The sequence below is a fragment of the Lithobates pipiens genome, unplaced genomic scaffold (assembly GCF_037356315.1).
Source record: "Lithobates pipiens isolate NorthernLeopardFrog02 unplaced genomic scaffold, aLitPip1_a1.2 Scaffold_16, whole genome shotgun sequence".
NCBI lineage: Eukaryota > Metazoa > Chordata > Amphibia > Anura > Ranidae > Lithobates > Lithobates pipiens.
The window spans coordinates 199514946-199535316 of NW_027507748.1; the positions used below are offsets into that span (position 1 = coordinate 199514946).

At 43.5% G+C, this 20371-nt stretch overlaps 1 protein-coding gene across 1 annotated transcript in view; it reads left to right on the plus strand.

Moving 5' to 3' along the window:
- Positions 1-20371, plus strand: part of USP9X (ubiquitin specific peptidase 9 X-linked) — a 437788-nt gene that overhangs the window by 310816 nt on the left and 106601 nt on the right. The window contains 4 exon segments of the mRNA XM_077480883.1: positions 108-254; positions 7419-7565; positions 14135-14342; positions 14587-14807. Coding sequence (XP_077337009.1) covers positions 108-254; positions 7419-7565; positions 14135-14342; positions 14587-14807 — 723 coding nt within the window.

The following is a 20371-nucleotide window of genomic DNA, read 5'->3' on the forward strand; positions in this document are numbered from 1 at the left end:
AGTGTACATGAAGTCTAATAGTCTCTATTTAATGTGTTGAACCTTGAGTGTTTTGACTAATTTAATCAAATCTATCACAATGTAATCACTTTATTTTTATTTGACAGAGTACTGCTAGAGAACGGGCTAAACATGCTGGGGATTATTTCACCTTGTTAAGGCACCTTCTGAATTATGCCTACAACAGCAACATCAACATTCCCAATGCTGAGGTTCTGCTCAACAATGAAATAGATTGGCTCAAAAGGATAAGAGTGAGTGATTTTTCTGTGATAAAATATTTAGGGTACGCATTTGACTTATTTAACTGTATCAAAACAATTATAGTTTCTTGTACATACAGCGCATTACAGGACACAAAAATCATGGTTATAGGCAGGTACTTTCAAGTGATTGGACAAAAACAAAAAAAGCAAAGACCTCCATAATGTCTCCTAGCAATCCATGGCAGTGGCCGTCCGCAACATTGGGACCCAGTCCCTATAGACCCCCCTCACTGAAGGGGTGTGCTTTTCCAAAGTGAGTGATGTCCCCTATCCTATCCAGTGTGTGGATTTTCTCACTAGAATCATGGGTTTTACCCCAGGGACCTCCCTTCTTTCCTGCTCCTTGGGTAGGATCCTCACTCCTCCATACGTTCCTAGCCCCCTAACCACCTCCTGCTAGGTTTAACAGATGAACGATCTGGGGTTTGGTCCATGGCACCGCCATGGACAAAACTAGGCACCCTCTCTGGGTTCCTGAGTGGCGTCAGTGAAGTCATCTCATCACTTAGCTGCTGTTCCAGATGTTAGTGAGGTGCCATAACAAAGCTTATGGGGTGACAGGACTCAAGGCAGAGCTGTATGTGCAGACACAGGGAAGACCCCCCCCCCCCCCCCATGCTCACACTCATCTTTCAAGTTATTTTAAGTACCCTATTAAGTGCTCCCCTTCACTATTGGCAGAGCTAGGGAAAGGTCAGGAACAGGGAAAAAAAGGGCCCTAACATTTCCCTGGCTACCAGTGGGGCTGGGGTTGTTATTCTGAACCCCTTTTTCTGCAGGGATCCAGCCTCTGATAGTATTCTCAGCTATCCCACCTCTGACTCTTCCTCCTCAGGACAAATCTTGCCCCTTCTGGTGTCCAACACTCATCCTGCCTTAGTAAAGAGGATTTAGCGATATCCATGCCCATTTTAATGGTCAAGTCCACAGGCTGCTGGTCATAAGCGAATTTGGTATAGCTCTGATAGGGTTCTTATACCAGAACACACATATGGGGCAAAATAGGGAGAAGAATCAGAGCCTACTTCCTTTGAATCCCTCTTTTATTGCCAAAACTTCACTATTTGAGGTAAGAACTTGTCTGGTGTTGGAACCGCCAGAGGCCTTCCAATTTAACCACTTGCTGCCCGCCCTATTACAAATTGACGGTGGCAAAGTGGTTTCAAAATCCTGATCGGACGTCATATGACGTGATCAGGATTATGAGGGGCACGCAGCGCGGCGATCGTTGTTGCGGGGTGTCAGTCTGACACCCTGCAACTACGATCTCGGTAAAGAGTCTCCGACGGAGACTCTTTACAACGTGATCAGCCGTGTCCAATCACGGCTGATCACAGTGTAAATAGGAAGAGCCGGTGATCGGCTTTTCCTCACTCGCGTCTGTCAGACGCGAGTAGAGGAGAGCTGATTGGCTGCTACTGACGGGGGGCCTGTGCTGATCGATTATCCTGGACCACCAGGGACGCCACCAGACCACCAGGGATGCCCAGGATAAGGTATGCCACCCTAGACCACCAGGGATTCCAGTCAGTGCCACAATGGATGCTCATCAGTGCCCATAATGGATGCCAATCAGTGCTCACAATGGGCATCACTGATTGGCATGCATTATTGTTTGGCACTGATTGGCATCCATTAGTACAGCACATTATAATACAATGCCACCTATCAGTTCCCATCCGTGCCGCCTATCAGTGCCCATCCATGCCACCTATCTGTGCCTACCCATGCCCACCTGTGCCGCCTACCCATGCCCACCTGTGCCGCCTACGCATGCCCACCTGTGCCGCCTACCCATGCCCACCTGTGCCGCCTACCCATGCCCACCTGTGCCGCCTACCCATGCCCAACCATGCCGCCCATCCATGCCAGCTATCAGTGCTAATTTGTGCCACCTATCAGTGCCACCCATCAGTGCTGCCTATCAGTGCCACATATCGGTGTCCATCAATGCCACCTCATCAGTGCCACTTCATTGGTGCCACCTCATCGGTGCCCATCAGTGAAGGAGAAAATTTACTTATTTACAAAGTTTTGAAACTGAACCAAAAAAACTTTTTTTTTTCTCAATTTTCGGTATTTTTTTATTTGTTTAGCAAAAAATAAAAACCGCAGAGGTGATCAAATACCACCAAAAGAAAGCTCTATTTGTGGGAAAAAAATGATAAAAATTTCATTTGGGTACAGTGTAGCATGACCGCGCAATTGTCATTCAAAGTGCGACAGCGCTAAAAGCTCAAAATTGGTCTGGGCAGGAAGGTTTTTAAGTGCCCGGTATTGAAGTGGTTAAAGTGTAGTACCACCCAAAAAGGCAAAGTTCCACTTTAAGCACTCTAAATGCTGCTATAGCTGTGTGCCAAAATCTAGTGGCATGGACTACCAAAATCCAACTCTACAGACACTGAGCGCCTTCAGCACCTGCAACTCCTGCTGACTGATTGTGTCCATGGACTGCCTGACTCTTTGCGTTCGATATCTAGGATGGAACTTCCATTTGTGTAGATGCACATATGTGGCTTAAATAATAGTCATGAAGGCTGTTGGATAAAAAAACATGACTTAAGAGAATTCCCTTGGCAGGAGGATGGCTCTTCCTGGACCGATTCTTCAGGTTGCCATTCTGGCTAAAGGGTAGCGTTCTACTAGAAATATTAGTGCAGCCCGGCCTTTTGGCATCAATTTTCTGCATTAAGAATTTATAAAAATGTATCAATTACTCAAAAATCTCCTCTGGCATAGGCTCAAAAGACACTTTTATGCAAAGCAGAGTACCCTCTCCTAACAACAAATTTTGTTGTATACATAGACTCTCACAAACCATAGTCCAATATGTTAAAACCCCTATGGACTGGTTCTCAGGAACAGGGAAACTTTTTTTTTTTTTTTCAATAATAGACATATAATGATCTAATGGAACAAGCACTGATTCCTACACACTGGAGAACGACTACATTCTCTGCCATTGGGCAATGGGTGCATGATCTCAGTCATCTCATACAGATGAAAGTATTACCTGCTTGCCTACATTACCAACATTCAAACTTTACAGTGGTAGTAAACCTTATAAAAAAAAAAAAAAAAAACACCTCGAGCAGTTTAAGGCATAATATGCTACTATGAGCTGCATTCTAGCACTTTATGGTATACTTGCCCGAAAACGAAGCCCTCCAGGGGTGCACTGTCACTGCTGAAGGCGTTTCCAGGTATGCAGGTTTCGACTGTATGAATGGCCGAGCAAGCGATGACGCACGTGTGCGAGAGTTGCTGTTAACGTCACAGCTTTGGAAGAAAGGCACGGTTATGCCGTTCCTTAAGAGCGCACATTTAGCAGTACATCTTTAGGAGATGTTTACTGTAAGCCTTATAGGTAAAGATCATACAAGGGAGTTTACTTCCCCTTTTATCTTTTCTCTTGGCTTCCTCCAAGCCATCCTTGGCTACCTACTTCTTTGTGTCACTTTATCCTTATTGGCTCTGCTTTGTGTTTGTTTCTTTTTTTTATTTATTTATTTGTTTATTTTTTTCCTTTTTTTCTTTTTTTTAAGTGATCTTTGCTTGCAGAAGGTGCAAGAGACTCCTTTTTAGAACAGTCTCAACTCTTTCTAGACCTACTGGGTACTATGTCTGCAATGGCAATTTCAATTAACTATGGTCAAGAGTAGTGTCCCTTTTTTGGTTTTACATGTACGTAACAGTATATTAATGTATATGTATGGAGATGTTGAGATTTGGTATCAGTGCACCTTCCTAATCAAACCAAGTTTGACTTCTCCTTTTGCATGTCCAATGCTTTAAAACTCCATAAAATATATTCTTAAAAAAATTCTGCCCTTCGGCTTTCTAGTCACCTTGGATACTAGGGTTTTGCCCTGGACACCTCCCAATCAATTGTTTATTTCTAGATAAGAGAAAAAAAGAGAACTGCGCTAACCTCAAATGCCCAAAGTGAATGGGGTATGTGTATGTGCCAAACCCACGATATGAGTCTTAGTGTCTTATTGTCTCTAAGACCACCTCAAAAGTATAATGCATACTATTATATGTACAAATAAGTAAAATTAAATACAAAAAATGGGACACAGATACGTGTCAATAATGTGAATTACCCAAACGCAATACAGATTGTGTAGATCTATGTGCATATACCCCTAAAATAAAAAATTATTTTGTTTCCAGTTTTTTTCATAAAATAAATTATCAAAAAATATTCTGAGACACTCTATATAATGTCCATGTAATTATATACCAAAATATTATAAAATGTCCATATGGTAAATAACACCGGTGAAGAAAAACTTCATGTGAAGAGCTGAATTAGAAGTGCACAAAATTAAAAATCTTCTCCAGAAATATAATGTGCTTTTCCCATCACCGAATGAATGAATTGGCTCCTTACCAGATCCAAGCGACCCCCCCCCCCCCCCCCGTTACAGAGGGTCACCACAGGCAAAAACAATCAAAGGATATCCGGGTAACGGTTCCCCCTCAGGCGATCCCGAATCTTTCACGCAATAGGGCTATGGCTGTTGCTCCACATGTCACTCCCAACTCAACGTGGTATCACATAGGGAAAAACATAGGCTCCAGATAGTGTAAAACCAATGATTTTAATTTGCAAAAAACGAACGTATACACTTAAGACTTTAAAAGCAGGTTCAAAACAGAAGCGTGCACCGGCCGGACACACGCCAACGCAGAGACCAACCCGTCCTTCCTGGTCTAAAAAGAACGAACACGACTGGGGTGACGTCGACACGTTCGCTGACGTTCGAACCTGTCGACGTCACCCCAGTCGTGTTCGTTCTTTTTAGACCAGGAAGGACGGGTTGGTCTCTGCGTTGGCGTGTGTCCGGCCGGTGCACGCTTCTGTTTTGAACCTGCTTTTAAAGTCTTAAGTGTATACGTTCGTTTTTTGCAAATTAAAATCATTGGTTTTACACTATCTGGAGCCTATGTTTTTCCCTATGTGATACCACGTTGAGTTGGGAGTGACATGTGGAGCAACAGCCATAATAGCCCTATTGCGTGAAAGATTCGGGATCGCCTGAGGGGGAACCGTTACCCGGATATCCTTTGATTGTTTTTGCCTGTGGTGACCCTCTGTAACGGGGGGTCGCTTGGATCTGGTAAGGAGCCAATTCATTCATTCGGTGATGGGAAAAGCACATTATATTTCTGGAGAAGATTTTTAATTTTGTGCACTTCTAATTCAGCTCTTCACATGAAGTTTTTCTTCACCGGTGTTATTTACCATATGGACATTTTATAATATTTTGGTATATAATTACATGGACATTATATAGAGTGTCTCAGAATATTTTTTGATAATTTATTTTATGAAAAAAACTGGAAACAAAATAATTTTTTATTTTAGGGGTATATGCACATAGATCTACACAATCTGTATTGCGTTTGGGTAATTCACATTATTGACACGTATCTGTGTCCCATTTTTTGTATTTAATTTTACTTATTTGTACATATAATAGTATGCATTATACTTTTGAGGTGGTCTTAGAGACAATAAGACACTAAGACTCATATCGTGGGTTTGGCACATACACATACCCCATTCACTTTGGGCATTTGAGGTTAGCGCAGTTCTCTTTTTTTCTCTTTTTGTTTTGTGTATTTTTGGTGTACATTTGAATTGCAGCTTCCGACCAATATCATTCTTATTCCGTAGCGCAGTTTCTTATTCTTTGCTCATTTCTAGATAAGAAAATGCTGTTTTAGCGTTTCTTCCATTGTTTTACAAAACCCTCTGACTTCTCTCTCCTTTGTCAAAACCTTTATTGAAGGTGCATCTCTAATCAGGCCCCCTTGCAGCACAATGTGCTTCCTTGGGACTTCAGCCTGGCTCTTTCTGCCCTGCAGAAACCACCCTTTGAATCCATTAGGGGTATGACCTTGGATGACCTCTCCGGCAGAGTGGTCTTTTTGAATTCTGTCACATCTACAAGACATGTCTCTGTATTGGCATCTCTCTTGTAAGGAGTCTTTACAATGACACAGTAGACTTGCATCTAAGATCATCTGTTCTACCTAATGGCAGTATCCGTCTTCCACCTCAGTGAAGACCTAGTCCTTCCATCCTCATGCCCTGCTCCATAGGACTCAGAGGAAGTTGCTCTTCGTTGCCCAGATGTAGTCAGTCATCAGAAGGTACCTCGAGCATCAGCTTCGATCAGTAAGATTGATTCTCTATTTGTCCTATCAATACCTTGCAATGTACAGCCTGCTTCTAAGTCCACAATTGCTCCATCAGAAAACTGAATGCTAGAACCTTTTTTTTCAAGGAAAGGTTTCATCTGCTGTTTTTATTTGCCTATTCCACCAGGATGGTTGGAGTTTTCTGGGCATTCCAGCAGCAGCCCTCTATAGCCCAGCTTTGTAAGGTTGCCACCAGCATTTAAACGTTTCCCCAGGAGGACATCGGTCTTCTGCAGATACAGCTCTCTGTTGCAGATTTATTTTGCAGCAGCACTTGAAGTTGGTTTTGTTGTCCCTTATTGTTGGGCATTTTGGCAAATGTCTGTTTTCCTAGTTGCCCACCTTTCTCATTTATTGCTTTCAATGTCCTAGGGTCTATAAGTAATCAGCCTTTTGTCCTGTAATGCAGTGGTCATCAACTCCTGTCCTCGGGCCAGGTTTGCAAGATAACTGAGATACATCACAGGTGATCTCATTTGCTGCTCAGTGATTGCAGCATTCTAGTCTGCATCTCCCCAAGGTACTACAGAAAACCTGGCCTGTTAGTGGGTCCCGAGGACAGCGTTGATGACCACTGCCGTAATGTACAATTAGGATAAAGAGACTTTTTGGCTTAGTTTTAAATTCCATGTCTTGAAATATTGAATACAGACCACCCTCCCTTCTTTTCCTTGCTTACGCTGCAATTCTTGCTACAATCTCTGAGTGGGGTTAGGGTTGCAGGAAAGGTACCCGGGGGCATGTCTTCAATAGCTTTGCCACTGTCCAAACACCTGAAGGTATGACCCTTCAACCCAGGGTCTACCAACACTCAGCCCATGTCCTGTACTAGGATATGGATCTTACAAGTAGGTTAAAAGTGCTTCTATTTTTAGTTTGTGTTAAGGTTTTAGACTCTGTAATGTATAATATAAATGTGCTGTGTCCTGTTTAATGTAGGATGATGTTAAAAGAACCGGTGAAACAGGTATCGAGGAGACCATTCTTGAAGGTCACTTAGGAGTAACAAAGGAATTGTTGGCATTCCAGACGCCAGAGAAGAAATACCACATTGGATGTGAGAAAGGGGGTGCTAATCTTATTAAGGTAGGATGTGTTTTGCTAGGATGTTTGAGTGGGTACTTGTTGCCCAACTGTATTAGCAGCTTTTTTGTTGATCTAGCAGTTGATCAAATAGATCATGGAAGTAATATTTTATTCTGTTAACTGTATGTGGCAATACCTGTAAGGATGGTAATAAGTTTATCTATTTATTTTCCATATTGTGATGTAATTTTTCCCACATTTAAACACTATGCTGCCTAGCAAGTCTGACAATTACAGGGGTTATGACAAACTTTTTCACTTCCAGGGGAGCTTACAATGGATGCTTTTTACTAATATGATTTAAAGCTTTATTTAAAAAAAATAAAAAAGAGGAGAAAAAACTTTGGCTATAATGGACTAAAACGCTTTAGTTGAAGGTGGACCTTAATTTGTTTGCTTTTTACCTAATGAAACCACGTCCATCTTAAACTGCCTTGTTCAGAGTGACAATGCTTCAATAATATTGCAGAATGATCAGTATTGTCACTTTGTTGAAGATAATATAAATTTAAATAAAATCCTAATGTCAGGTTTATCAGTTAATTAAATTGTGTTACAGTGGGTGACAAACGGGTTATACTTGCCTGCTCTGTGCAATGGTTTTGTACAGAGCATCTCAGATCCTCCTTTTCTCGGGTCCCTCGTCGCTTTTTTTTACAAATACAATTGTGCTCATAAGTTTACATGCCCTGGCAGAATTTGATTTCTTGCCCATTTTTCAGAGAATATGAATAACACAAAAAACGTATCTTTCAGTCAGTGTTTGGCCATTTATTCGCAATCAAGTGTGTTTACTCTTTTTAAATTATAATAACAGAAACAACCTAAATGACCCTGATCAAAAGTTTTCATAACCCTGTTCTTAATACCGTGTATTGCCCCTTTAATATCAATGACAGATTGAAGCCTTTTGTGTTATTTGTGGATGAGGCTCTTTATCTTCTCAGATGGTAAAGCTGACTTTTCCTCTTAGCAAAAAGGCTCCAGTTCCTGTAAATTTTTGGGCTGTCTTCCATGAACTGCACGTTTTGAGATCTCCCCAGAGTGGCTCAATGATACTGAGGTCAGGCGACTGAGGTGGCCACTCCAAAACCTTCCCTTTATTCTACTGGAGTAAATGACAGGTCGACTTGGCCTTGTGTTTTGGATCATTGTCATGTTGGAATGTTCAAGTACGTCCCATGCGCAGCTTCCTGGCTAATGAATGCAAGTCCTCCAGTATTTTTTGATAGCATACTGCATTCATCTTGCTTTCAATTTTGACCAAATTTTCTGTGCCTTTTATAGCTCCCATTTCCCCAAAACATCAGCGATCCACCTTCATGTTTCACAGTAGGAATGGTGTACCTTGTCTTCTCTCCAAACGTAGCGTTTATGGTTGTAGCCAAAAAGCTACATTTTAGTCTCATCACTCCAAATGACTTTGTGCCAGAAGGTTTGAGGCTTGTCTCTGTACTGTTTGTCGTATTGTAAGCGGGGTACTTTGTGGCATTTGTGTAGTAGTGACTTTATTCTGGCGACTCGACCATGCAGCCCATCTTTATTCAAATGCCTCCTTATTGTGCATCTTGCAGCAGCCACACCACATGTTTTCAGAGTCCTGCCTTTCACCTGAAGTTTTGTGGATTTTTCTTTGCATCCCGAACAATTTTCCTGACAGTGGTGGCTGAAACTTTAGTTGGTCTACCTGACCGTGGTTTGGTTTGGTCATTTTCCACTTCTTGATTTTCCACTGCTAATTGGCATTCTCAATTCCTTGGATATCTTTTTATATCCCTTTCCTATTTTATACAGTTGAACTACCTTTTTTCCTACAGATCCTTTGACAATTCTTTTGCTTTCCCCATGACTCAGAATGCAGAAATGTCAGTGCAGCACTGGATGAAAGATGCAAGGGTCTGTCGGGAGTCCAGAAACTCATTGACCTTTTATTCATACACCCAAATTAAAAGCAAACGGATCACAGGTGAGGATGGTTACCTTTAATAGCCATTCAAACTGCTCTGTGTCAACTTGTGTGCATGTTATCAGGCCAAAATCACCAGGGTATGTAAACTTTTGATCAGGGTCATTTTGGGTAGTTTCTATTGTCAATATGATTTAAAGAGTGTAAACTAACCATGAGTGAAAAATGTTTGTGTTTATCATTTATATTCTCTGGCCAAGAAATCACTTATCACTTAAACTTATGAGCACAACTGTATGTGAAAAGTGTGGCGTGCATTTTTATTCAGCCCCCGAGTTAATACTTTGTAGAACCACCTTTCACTACAATTACAGCTGCAAGTCTTTGGGGCTGTCTCTACCAGCTTTGCACATCTAGAGTGATAGTGTTGCCCATTCTTCTTTGCAAAATAGCTCAAGCTTTGTCAGGTTGGATGGAGAGCGTTTGTAAACAGGAATTTTCAAGTCACAGATTCTAAATTGTACTTTGGTCTGGACTTTGTACAGGCATTCTTGCACATGAAAATGCTTTTATCTAAACCTTTCCATTGGAGCTCTTGCTGTATGTTATGACGTCGTTGTCCTGGAAGGTGAACCTCCGCCCCAGTCTCAAGTCTTTCGCAGACTCTAACAGGTTTTCTTCTAAGATTGCCCTGTATTTGGCTCCATCCATCTTCCCATTAACTCTGAGCAGCTTCCATGTCCCTGCTGAAGAAAAGCATCCCGACAACATGCTGCCACCACATTTCACAGTGGGGATGGTGTATTCTGGCTGGTGATGTGCAGTTAGTTTTCTGCCACACATAGCGTTTTGCTTTTAGGCCAAAAAGGTACATTTTGTTCTTCTCTGACTAGAGCACCTTCCACATGTTTGCTGTGTCCCCCACATGGCTTCTCACAAACTGCAAATGGGACTTCTTATTGCTTTCTAGTTTTCTTCTTGCCTCTCTTCCATAAAGGCCAGATTTGTGGGGTGCACAACTAATAGTTTTCCTGTGGACAGATTCTCCCACCTGAGCTGTGGATCTTTGAAGATCCTCCAGAGTTACCATGGGCCTCTTGGCTGCTTCTCTGATTAATGCTCTCCTTGCCCAGCCTGTCAGTTTAGGTGGACTGCCATGTCTTGGTAGGTTTTCAGTTGTGCCATACCCTTTCCATTTTTGTTTGATGGATTGAACAGTGCTTCGTGAGATGTTCAAAGCTTGGAATATTTTATATAACCTAACCCTGTTTTAAATGTCCCCAAAACTTTATCCTTGACCTGTCTGTTGTGTTCCTTGGCCTTCATGATGCTGTTTGTTCACTAAGGTTCTCTAACAAACCTCTTAGGGGTTCACAGAACAAAATGGGTGGGACCTTGTGTGCTGCTAGTGTTAAAACTTTAAATTAAAATGCATCTCAGTGCTAACACTTCCCCCACCTCCCCACAGTGTGAATGACTGAAGCCTGAATGTATTATACACCTGTGTGTGTACACATATGTATAAAGTATCGAGCTATTAATCGCAAACTCATTGCGATCTCCTAATGGTGATCTTTAAAATATATAATATTATATATATATATATATATATATATATATATATATATATATATATATATATATTTATTGTGCAAAATCCATAAACATATACACCTACTAAACAATGCTCGTGCACACGTGTGTGTGTGTGTGTGTGTGTGTGTATATATATATATATTAGTGTCAGGCAATTAGTAGCAAACAACTTGCAATCTCCTAATAGTGATACATTAAAAAAATTACAATATATGATATATATGTGCAAAATCCTTATACATACAAACATATGCAACTCCTAAAAAGTGCTCGTGCATCCCTGAATTTCAAACAAAGTTATAAAATATGCCTATATATATATGCGTGTAACTATCAAGTCCATATAGTCAACAAAAAAGTCAGTTTAAACAGTTAGTGACAGGTGCCTTCATGCATCAATGCTCTCCTCCCCCCATCAAATGTACCCTCACCTTAAGGACTTCTGCTTTAAGCCTGAAATGTTCACAGTGGCTGATCTGGATCTCTCCTTATCCCCAGCTGCTGCACATGGATGCTTCTCACTGTGACTCTTTCCACCATAGACTCCACATCTGTCTCTTAATTATATCCACCAAGCCTCCTCAGATTCACATATAAAAAGCAATGGGGCCATACCATAGTGTAATACTGCTTTAAAACGTTAATCCTTTAAAACATGTTCTACATTCAACTCGCATTTCCATGAATAAAAACACTCATGTAGTACATGTAGTGGTGAGGGGGGATAGGAAAAACCTATACCCCGGATCCAGGGCAGGACTTAGGGTGGTGGGGGCCCCTGGGCTTGCGTCACTTTGAGGCCCTACCTTCTATACATTACCGTATTTATCGGCATATAACACGTGTCGGCATATAACACGCACCACAAGTTTAGGAGGGAATTTTAAGGAAAAAAATGTACATTTAAATTCCCATCAATGCAGCCTTGCCCATCCTCGCTGCCGCCTTGCCCATCCTCGCTGCCGCCTTGCCCATCCTCGCTGCCGCCTTGCCCATCCTCGCTGCCGCCTTGCCCATCCTCGCTGCCGCCTTGCCCATCCTCGCTGCCGCCTTGCCCATCCTCGCTGCCGCCTTGCCCGTGTAGCCTTGCCCCAGTGTAATTTTGCAGCCTTGTCATTGCAGTCTTAAAGTTCAAAAATGACGCAGCCGAGATAGTCCTATGTATCTCGGCGGCTCTCGGGTCCTGGGGTCCTGGGTTGAGCCCAGTCAAGCCCAATGGTAAGTTTAGCCCTGCCCGGATCTGCAGGCCCGGTATATGCGGTGTGCGGACTCTCCTATTCCTCCTCTCCTCACTACCAAACTCCTCATCAGACAGTCAGATTCCTACCGGTTTAGTCAAATACCTCGTGACTTCTTCTGGGATTTCTCAATATGAAGGGTCCTTGGCCTCTCCCACTAAGCCCATACCTGCTCTTGCAGGGGTTCAGTATTCCATCCTATTTTAGGAACACTAAATTTAACGGCTTGGCTATTGAAACCCACATTCTGAAGAAATGTTGGCTTTGCAGGTCAGTTATGTCAACTTTAATCAATGCAAAGAAATCAGTTTCCAGAGCTATATATTATAGTTTGGAAAACTTATGTTTCCTAGTGTGAACCCAAGGGTTGGCACCCTCAAAGATGTATTATAGGCAGAATTCTTGCCTTTCTACAACTGGTCATAGCGATGTAGTTGGCCCTAAGTACTATTAAGGGCCAAGTCTCAGCCTTATCGGTTTTATTTCAAAGACTGTTTGCTACGTATTCTTTAGTCCGGAGTTTTATGCAAGGTGTAATATGGCTTAATCCGCTAGTTAAATCACCCTTGAGCCCTTGGGACTTAAATTTTCGTTTTGTCAGTGTTACAAAAACAGCCATTTGAACCATTACAGCATATTCCCTTAGTCCTTCTGACTAGGAAGCTGATATTTTTGGTTGCTATATCCTCAGCAACGGAGGTTTAAGAATTGGCTGCTCTTTCTTGTAAAGGGCCATATTTGATTATTCATGAGGACAGAGTGGTGTTACGCCCTCGTCTAGGCTTTTTGCCAAAAGTGGTTTCAGGCTTTCATCTGAATGAGGATATTGTCCTGCCCTCGTTTTTCCCAAAACCATGTTCCAGGGAAAAAAAAGTCATTACATTGTCTTGATTTAGTGAGAGCCGTGAAAATCTATTTAAAGAAAACTGCTCAGATTCGTAAGATTGATGTCTTATTTATTCTGCCAGAGGGTCCTAAGAAAGGACAGGCAGCGTCGAAATCCACTGTTGCTAAGTGGATTCGGCAAGTTATAATTCAAACTTATGATTTAAGGGGTAAGATTCCCTCTTTTCAAGTTAAAACTCGCTCTACCAGAGCGGTTAGTGTTTCTTGGGCAGTGCGTCACCAGGCCTCCTTTGCTCAGATCTGCAAGGCCACAACTTGGTCTTCGGTCCATAAATTCACAAAATTGTATCAAGTGGATGTAAGAAGGAATGAGGATTATCGCCTTTGTGCGCAGTGTGCTGCAGGTAGCAGTATAAGTACTTAAGGTCTGGTGGTGCCCTACAGTTTGTGTCTCCCTCCCCTCAAGTAGAATTGCTATGGGACATCCCCACTAAGTGAATAGTTGAGGCTCTGTGTCCCATGATGTACGGTAAAGAAAATAGGATTTTTAGCTTACCTGTAAAATCCTTTTCTTGGAGTACATCATAGTACACAAAGCTCCCACCCCTCCGTTTTATGGGGTGTAAGTATATTGCTTGGCTACGAAAACTGAGGTTTCCCTGGAAGGAGGAGGGGTTGTATAGGGGAGTCAACTTCCTGTATTGGGTGTGTCAGTGTCAACACCTGAAGGTAGCTATAACCCACTAAGTAAATACTTGAGGCTCTGGGTCCTATGATGTACGCCAAGAAAAGGATTTTACAGGTAAGCTGTTATCAAAATCCTATTTTCTAATTGCACAACTTTGGCCCGGCTGGTTCTTTCGACCTTCTTCCTGTCTTTGTAAAAACAAAATTCAGTTATGACAGCAATGTTGCAATGTATCTGCTGGTAATAATAGCAGATAAGACAATACAGTATTCTTATGAGGTCTGTTCTCTTTCAGGAATTGATTGATGACTTCATATTCCCAGCATCCAACGTCTATTTGCAGTATATGAAGACCGGAGAGCTACCAGCTGAGCAAGCTATCCCCGTGTGTAGTTCACCAGCCACTATTAATGCAGGTTTTGAGCTTCTGGTTGCATTAGCTGTGGGATGTGTTCGGAACCTCAGACAGATTGTGGATACATTAAATGAAATGTATTACTCAGGTATTGCACATGAAAGATGCGTTGATACGTTAAATCAAATGCGTTTTAAACAGTTATTGCAAATGCAAGGCATATAAATGGATCCAAAATGTGAGTGTGTAAGGCATAACTTGGCAGTATATCTCTGCAAAAAAACTTTCAATTACTTTGAAAATCGTAAACATTTTGGTTCGATTTGTTTCTTTACAACTTTACCACTAAAAATATATGAAAAAAAAAAAAAAATCTTCTTTTATTTTTACAGGTTGTGAAGCACTTACAGAATGGGAGTATCTGCCTCCAGTTGGACCGCGGCCCCCCAAGGGTTTTGTGGGTCTCAAAAATGCCGGGGCTACATGCTACATGAACTCTGTTATCCAGCAACTGTATATGATACCTGCCATTCGTAATGGAATTCTTGCTATTGAAGGCACTGGCAGTGATGTTGACGATGACATGTCTGGGGATGAAAAACAGGACAATGAGGTACATTTTTAAAGGGCAGTTCCAGGCAACAAGCAGTACTTCTTTACTGCTGGAGTTGTTTCACAGTGCTTTTTTGGTGGACCCTCATCCTCTTGCCATAAATACTGTGCTGTACACTTTTAGTCAACATTAACTTGGTGTATCCTTCAGCCATAATTATCTTAGAGTTTTTGTTTTGTTTTTTCCTTAATTTTGAAAATGTAGAGAACTGTTCCGTTCCGTTTTTGTTTTGATTTTTGTTTTTTTGTTTTTAAATCATCTCAATCTATGTTCACGAGATTTTCTCACACTTCTAAGTCTATTGACATTCTTTTCATTAGGACAAAAAAAGAAGTTGACAACTTTGGGGAAAGGCTCAAATTGGTTATGCTTTGGTTTCCCCCCTAGCATCCCTTAACAGGCATCTCAATTCCTCTCCTGGTCAAGCACAGTACCTGGCTGCAGCTCGTCTTTTCTTCTCTTTCTTCTCTTTACACACAGAGCAGGGGGGGTCATTGTCTCCTGCTGCTGTCAGTCAAATCCTGTGAGAGTGGGGGGGCATGACTGAGCTGTGTTGTGTATGTCTTAAGACTCGTGAGTGCAAACGAGTGGCTCCTCAGCACAGTTTGCTCAGGGGACACTCGGATAAGAGAAATTGTGGACCCTGCCAGCGGGGGAACTGAAAAAGTGTAGGTAAGACAGCACTCTGTACAATATTCTTACACAGTCCAGGTTGCTGTAACATCTTTCTAGTTTTTAATTAAAACAAATTGGACTTTAATGTCACTATAAAAACAATAGAGGCTCTTTTGCCTTTTCTTGTAATATATATGGTTTACTGGAGGTTGGAATTTTTCATCCTGCCTGCGACATACAGATTATGCAAATCTCCCATATTGTTCTTCTCAGTCAAACCTTGAGAGACACTGGTTAGGTGCGCAGATGTGCCCGGTCAACAACTTTAAAGATAAAAGGTACAGTGTTAATGGTGTGGAAACCATAGCTCTTTAATGTGTTGGTGAGTGCCCCTAAAGGATGGGCCATAAATCCCAGCCTACTACTCTGGTTAACCTGCATACAAGGGGCATTTTTATGGCCATAGGAGTGAACCTGAAGACCGGTGCCAAGGCAGAAAGCAAATAGTGTTGGTACATTGAAATGTGTGAGCAGTATTGCAGTTAGGTACTATTTGATATTTGCTGTGGCCACGGTTTAATTTTAAACTACACAAATGCATAGTTGTTATAATACAGCAGATAAGCTACATATTTAGATTGACTTAAAAGGTTTTAACTATTTGAGTATTTCTAAGCACTATAGTGTTTACTTGTTAAGTCTTTCATTTATTACCACCTTCTGGTAAATTCTTTTGCTTTACTTTTGTGTTTACCCTCGGTTATCTTCTCTTCCAGAAGCAGTGGCACATAAAGTAATTAAAGTGGTACTAAACCGCATGTGTTTGAAAAAAGAAAAAAAAAAATCCCTTCAAGGCATTGTCATTATGTGCTAGTATGCATCGCATACTAGCACATTTTGAGAAACTTAACTTAGAACGAAGGTCCTCCAGTGCTGCATTGTCACCGGGCTGTGGGGAAGTATCAGGGGACTGGGAGAGGGAGTACAGAACACCCCTAGAAGTTATTTATGGAAAACAGAATGTAAAACAGAGTGGATGTTTTTCACTGGAGCTCTGATCCTATAACCCAATTACCAGCAATTTGCAGCCCTCGTCTTTTGCTTCAGAGACCACCACCTGGCAACCTGAGACCCTCACCCGCTGTTCAGCTCCGTTCGGATGGTTCCATCTAAGTCCTGCGCTACACAGCTCCGCTCGAGCACTCTCCACCCTGCTCCACCGGCGGCCAACTTGGCCACAAGATCTTCTGCACTGGCCATGTCTGCCAGCACACAAACCACAGAGGAGCCTGTGGCTGCATCTTCCCCCTCCAGTGCTGAAATCCAGACAGGGATCACGAAATGTAGAGAGTCCCTGACTGCCAAGATATATTATGTGGTGAGAGATGTCCACTTAATCCGTCTGGACCTCGGCAAGTTTCGATCCCAGGTATCGGATAATGGGGGGGGTCTCCAGGCCTCCGGACCCTGCAACTACAGGTATGGGTTTTGCAAAAGCGAGCTATAGATACGGTATACCACCTCAGGTGGAAAAATATGTGCATCCTGGGCCTACCTGAACCCTGAAGCCACTTCTGCCTGGTTGGATACCCGCTGAGGCCCCCTCTGGCTTTTCAACGCTGCTGAATCTCTTCATAGCACTAAAGATACCAGCTAAATACTGCATCTTTTCCATTTCTGTATCCTAACTGTGCTGAGGAGCAATACATCCTTTTTTCATTTCACCCAGTCCTCTCATTGTGCTTTCTGCTCACCTGTACCTTGCTGGAAACTGCCTCCTTCAGTGGTTCCCTGCCCTCCTACTTTTCCTCCTGTCACTGAAGCTCCAGTGTTACCCCTATGGATACTACTTGTTCATCACAAATATCCCCCCCCCCCCCTTTCTCATCTCCCCCTTGCTATCGCACCGGGAAGATGTTATTGCTTGATGACAGCCCTCTGTTCCAGATCCTCATTCTTCCACATGTTTCTACTAAACAGGATTCTTTCAAGTTCTTTGGACATCGTATTGTACTATTTCCCGCTGCTATTCTCGTTTTTGGGTATCGGCCCTGTCTGCGTTCCCCCAAGTTTTATATTATGATGCTAGACAAGGGCAGGGATGGCACCTTGGTGCCTTGCAGGGAAAAGTTTGATTTTTGTATTTGTTTTTTTTTTTTTTTTCCTGTTAGGTCTTTGCTGCTCCTGCACTTATCATTTCTAAGGTTTATAATGGCTACACGTGTTAACCCCAACTTCACCATTCTGTCTTGAAATGTCCATGGGCTAAACTCAAACTTGAAAAATTGTGCTCTTTTCTTACCTTGAAATACACCCCCCCCCCCCCCCCCCCCCCCCCCAAAAAAAAATATGATACTGCTACAAGCCATGGATCCAGAAAAACTTTCATGCCTCAGATTCCTGCTTTGATAGGGGAATATCTATATTGATTAGTAATTCTCCCTTGCATTGTTGAACAGGTCCAAATCGACCCCCAGGGCAAATATGTGATAGTAGTGTTCGCTTGTGGGGCCTATGCTATGTTGTAAATCGCTCACCGGTCCTACTATGTTCTATTCTGGAGAGGGTTACTCTGGCCCTTTCTCTAGGAGATTGTACATAGAATGGGGTTCCCCCTGGTCATCATGGTTACAAGTATTATATAAGAACCTCACATCTATTAAACTGGGAGGAAGTCTGTCACAACCCTTTTCCTTATTCAGAGTTTCTCGGCAGGTCTGCTCTCTCCCCCTCTCTCTCCCGCTCTGGCCTTGTTTGCCATTGCTGTGGAACCAGTGGTGAAGGCCCTCCGTACCACCCCATACACTAAATGGCTACATGTTGGTTGGCTGGAGGAAAGGGTTGCCCTATATGCAGATGTCCTCTTTCTAAATTATGCTGGCCCCTACCTCCAGAGGTCCCTTCAGGTCCTTCACTCTTTTTCTCCTCTGTCACAGGCCTCAGAGTTAACTGGGCTAAGTCCCTGCTGTTCCCCTTTGATTCTGCAGCTCGCACCACTTCAGATCTCGCAGATCTCCAGACAAGCTCCTGGTTTTATATCTCTGAATCTATCCCCAGTTCTACAAGAGGTCTGGCTAAAGCTGTAGGCGTGGTAGTCTCTACCCTTGTCCCTTTTTTAGGGCGCATTAACCTGCTTAAATTGAAAATATTACCAAAATGTACCTATTTATTTCGCCAATTCCCCACAATGGATCCCTAAATTCTTTTTCTTATATTCACCGACCGAGACAGCCCCTCTCTGTAACCAAATGGGTTTTTAGCCCTATCACGAGATACTAGGCAAGTTGTAATACAACACTTCAGAACTTTTAGTTCCACCCATGGGGTGGTCCCTAGACTACAACCCACAGCCTGCTCAGGCAGAACTCCGTTTTTTCTTGTCTAGTGAAGGAGATAGACCTAGGAACCCTGCGGGCCCATAGGTCCGTGGTTTTTTGATGTAGAAGCCTGGCTTTTTGTGCAAGATGAATGATCCTGTGATCTTCTATAAACAGCCGGCTGGGTGACAGGCTGGCTCACTTATCCTTGTAGTCTCCCCAGTCCAGCCAGCGAGCGTGTGCAGGTAGCAGCTAAGGCTCGGCAGGCCACGACATACCTCAGCTCCACAGGTGGTCGGTGAGCTTTATGCTCCGGGCGTACATATGACCGGGCTACTGATGTCTGCGTCACAGTATGCCGAGGCCAGTAGTCTTCCCTGTACTGATCAGGAGCTGACTACCGTGGAATGTCTCCCAGCTTCAGGACTGGTAAGTACAGCTCTCCCTCTCCCCCCCCCCCCCCCCCCTCATGGGAAGGGGGAGCTGAGCGGTGTGTGTCTGTGTCTGGGCTCTCACCTGGGGGTTTTAGCTGTGCTGGGTGCCTGGGTCCTGAAGCTTAGTCCCGCTGGATGCCTGTGTAGTCATGCCCCTGTGTTGGTGCAGCGCCGTGCCTACCACATGTTCTCTAGCCCCTCATAGAGCTGTCCGGCAGCCATTTTAAGTATGGGCAAGGGTCAGACTGGCTTCAGTCAGCCATTTTCCTGGTGATTCCTTATTAAGAACACCGGCAGCCATTTTCTTGTAGCCGGACCATGTTTTTGTGCCCTAGCAGCTGCCCCTGTGCCCTCTGCTTCCTGTTTGGTCATCACAGGGCGCTGGGAATGTTTTTCTTGTGTTCTGAACATGTGTGTTTGGTCACCCACATATCGTTCACCGATCGTGCGACCGGCCAGCCACCGACAGTTTTCTGCTTTCTCTGCATCTGGGAGCGCTGGGGACCTTCAGGCATTGCGGTAATACAGCGCGGAATGGCCCAGGGTGGTGAGTCCAGCGGGTTAGAGCCCCTCAGCCAGCAACAGCAGGAGGGTGGGACTGTCACTGTCCTAAGTCCCCTTCGGATGGCAGACAGTGTAGGGTCAGCATGGCTTCAGAAACTGGTGTTTCTTCCCCCCTAAAATCCAGGCAATTGCAACTGGGTCACTTGCGGACTGCGCGGTCCCTATGGACACCCTTACGGCGGTCCTCAATTTGTTGCCAAGATAGAGGCGGTACATGGGAAGAAAGGTGCTAAAAAGTGGCAAACCCCCCCCGTCCTCTGGGGAGGCTCTGACGCAGACTCAGGTCCTGCTGAGGCCGATGAACCTTGCTCTGTCTTGTCAGATGACGCTGACCAGGACCGTTCTGACAGGATGAGTCCCCGACCGAGTCGTGCGCGATAAAGTGCTGTGCGTGATACCCTGAAGATTCAGGAGCCAGCGGATCCCTCTGCTGGCGTACCGGTCCCTTTTGGATCCCGCAACTGACCTTTTCAGTCCCCAAATACATGGCGGTGCGTTACCCCTTTGAGGAAAGCATTCTCAAGAAATGCTTGGCTCCTCCTGTCGTGGACGCCCCAGTATCCAGGTTAAATAAAGTAACCACGATCCCTGTTGAGACTCCTGCATTCAAGGATCCCACGGATAGGAAGGCCGA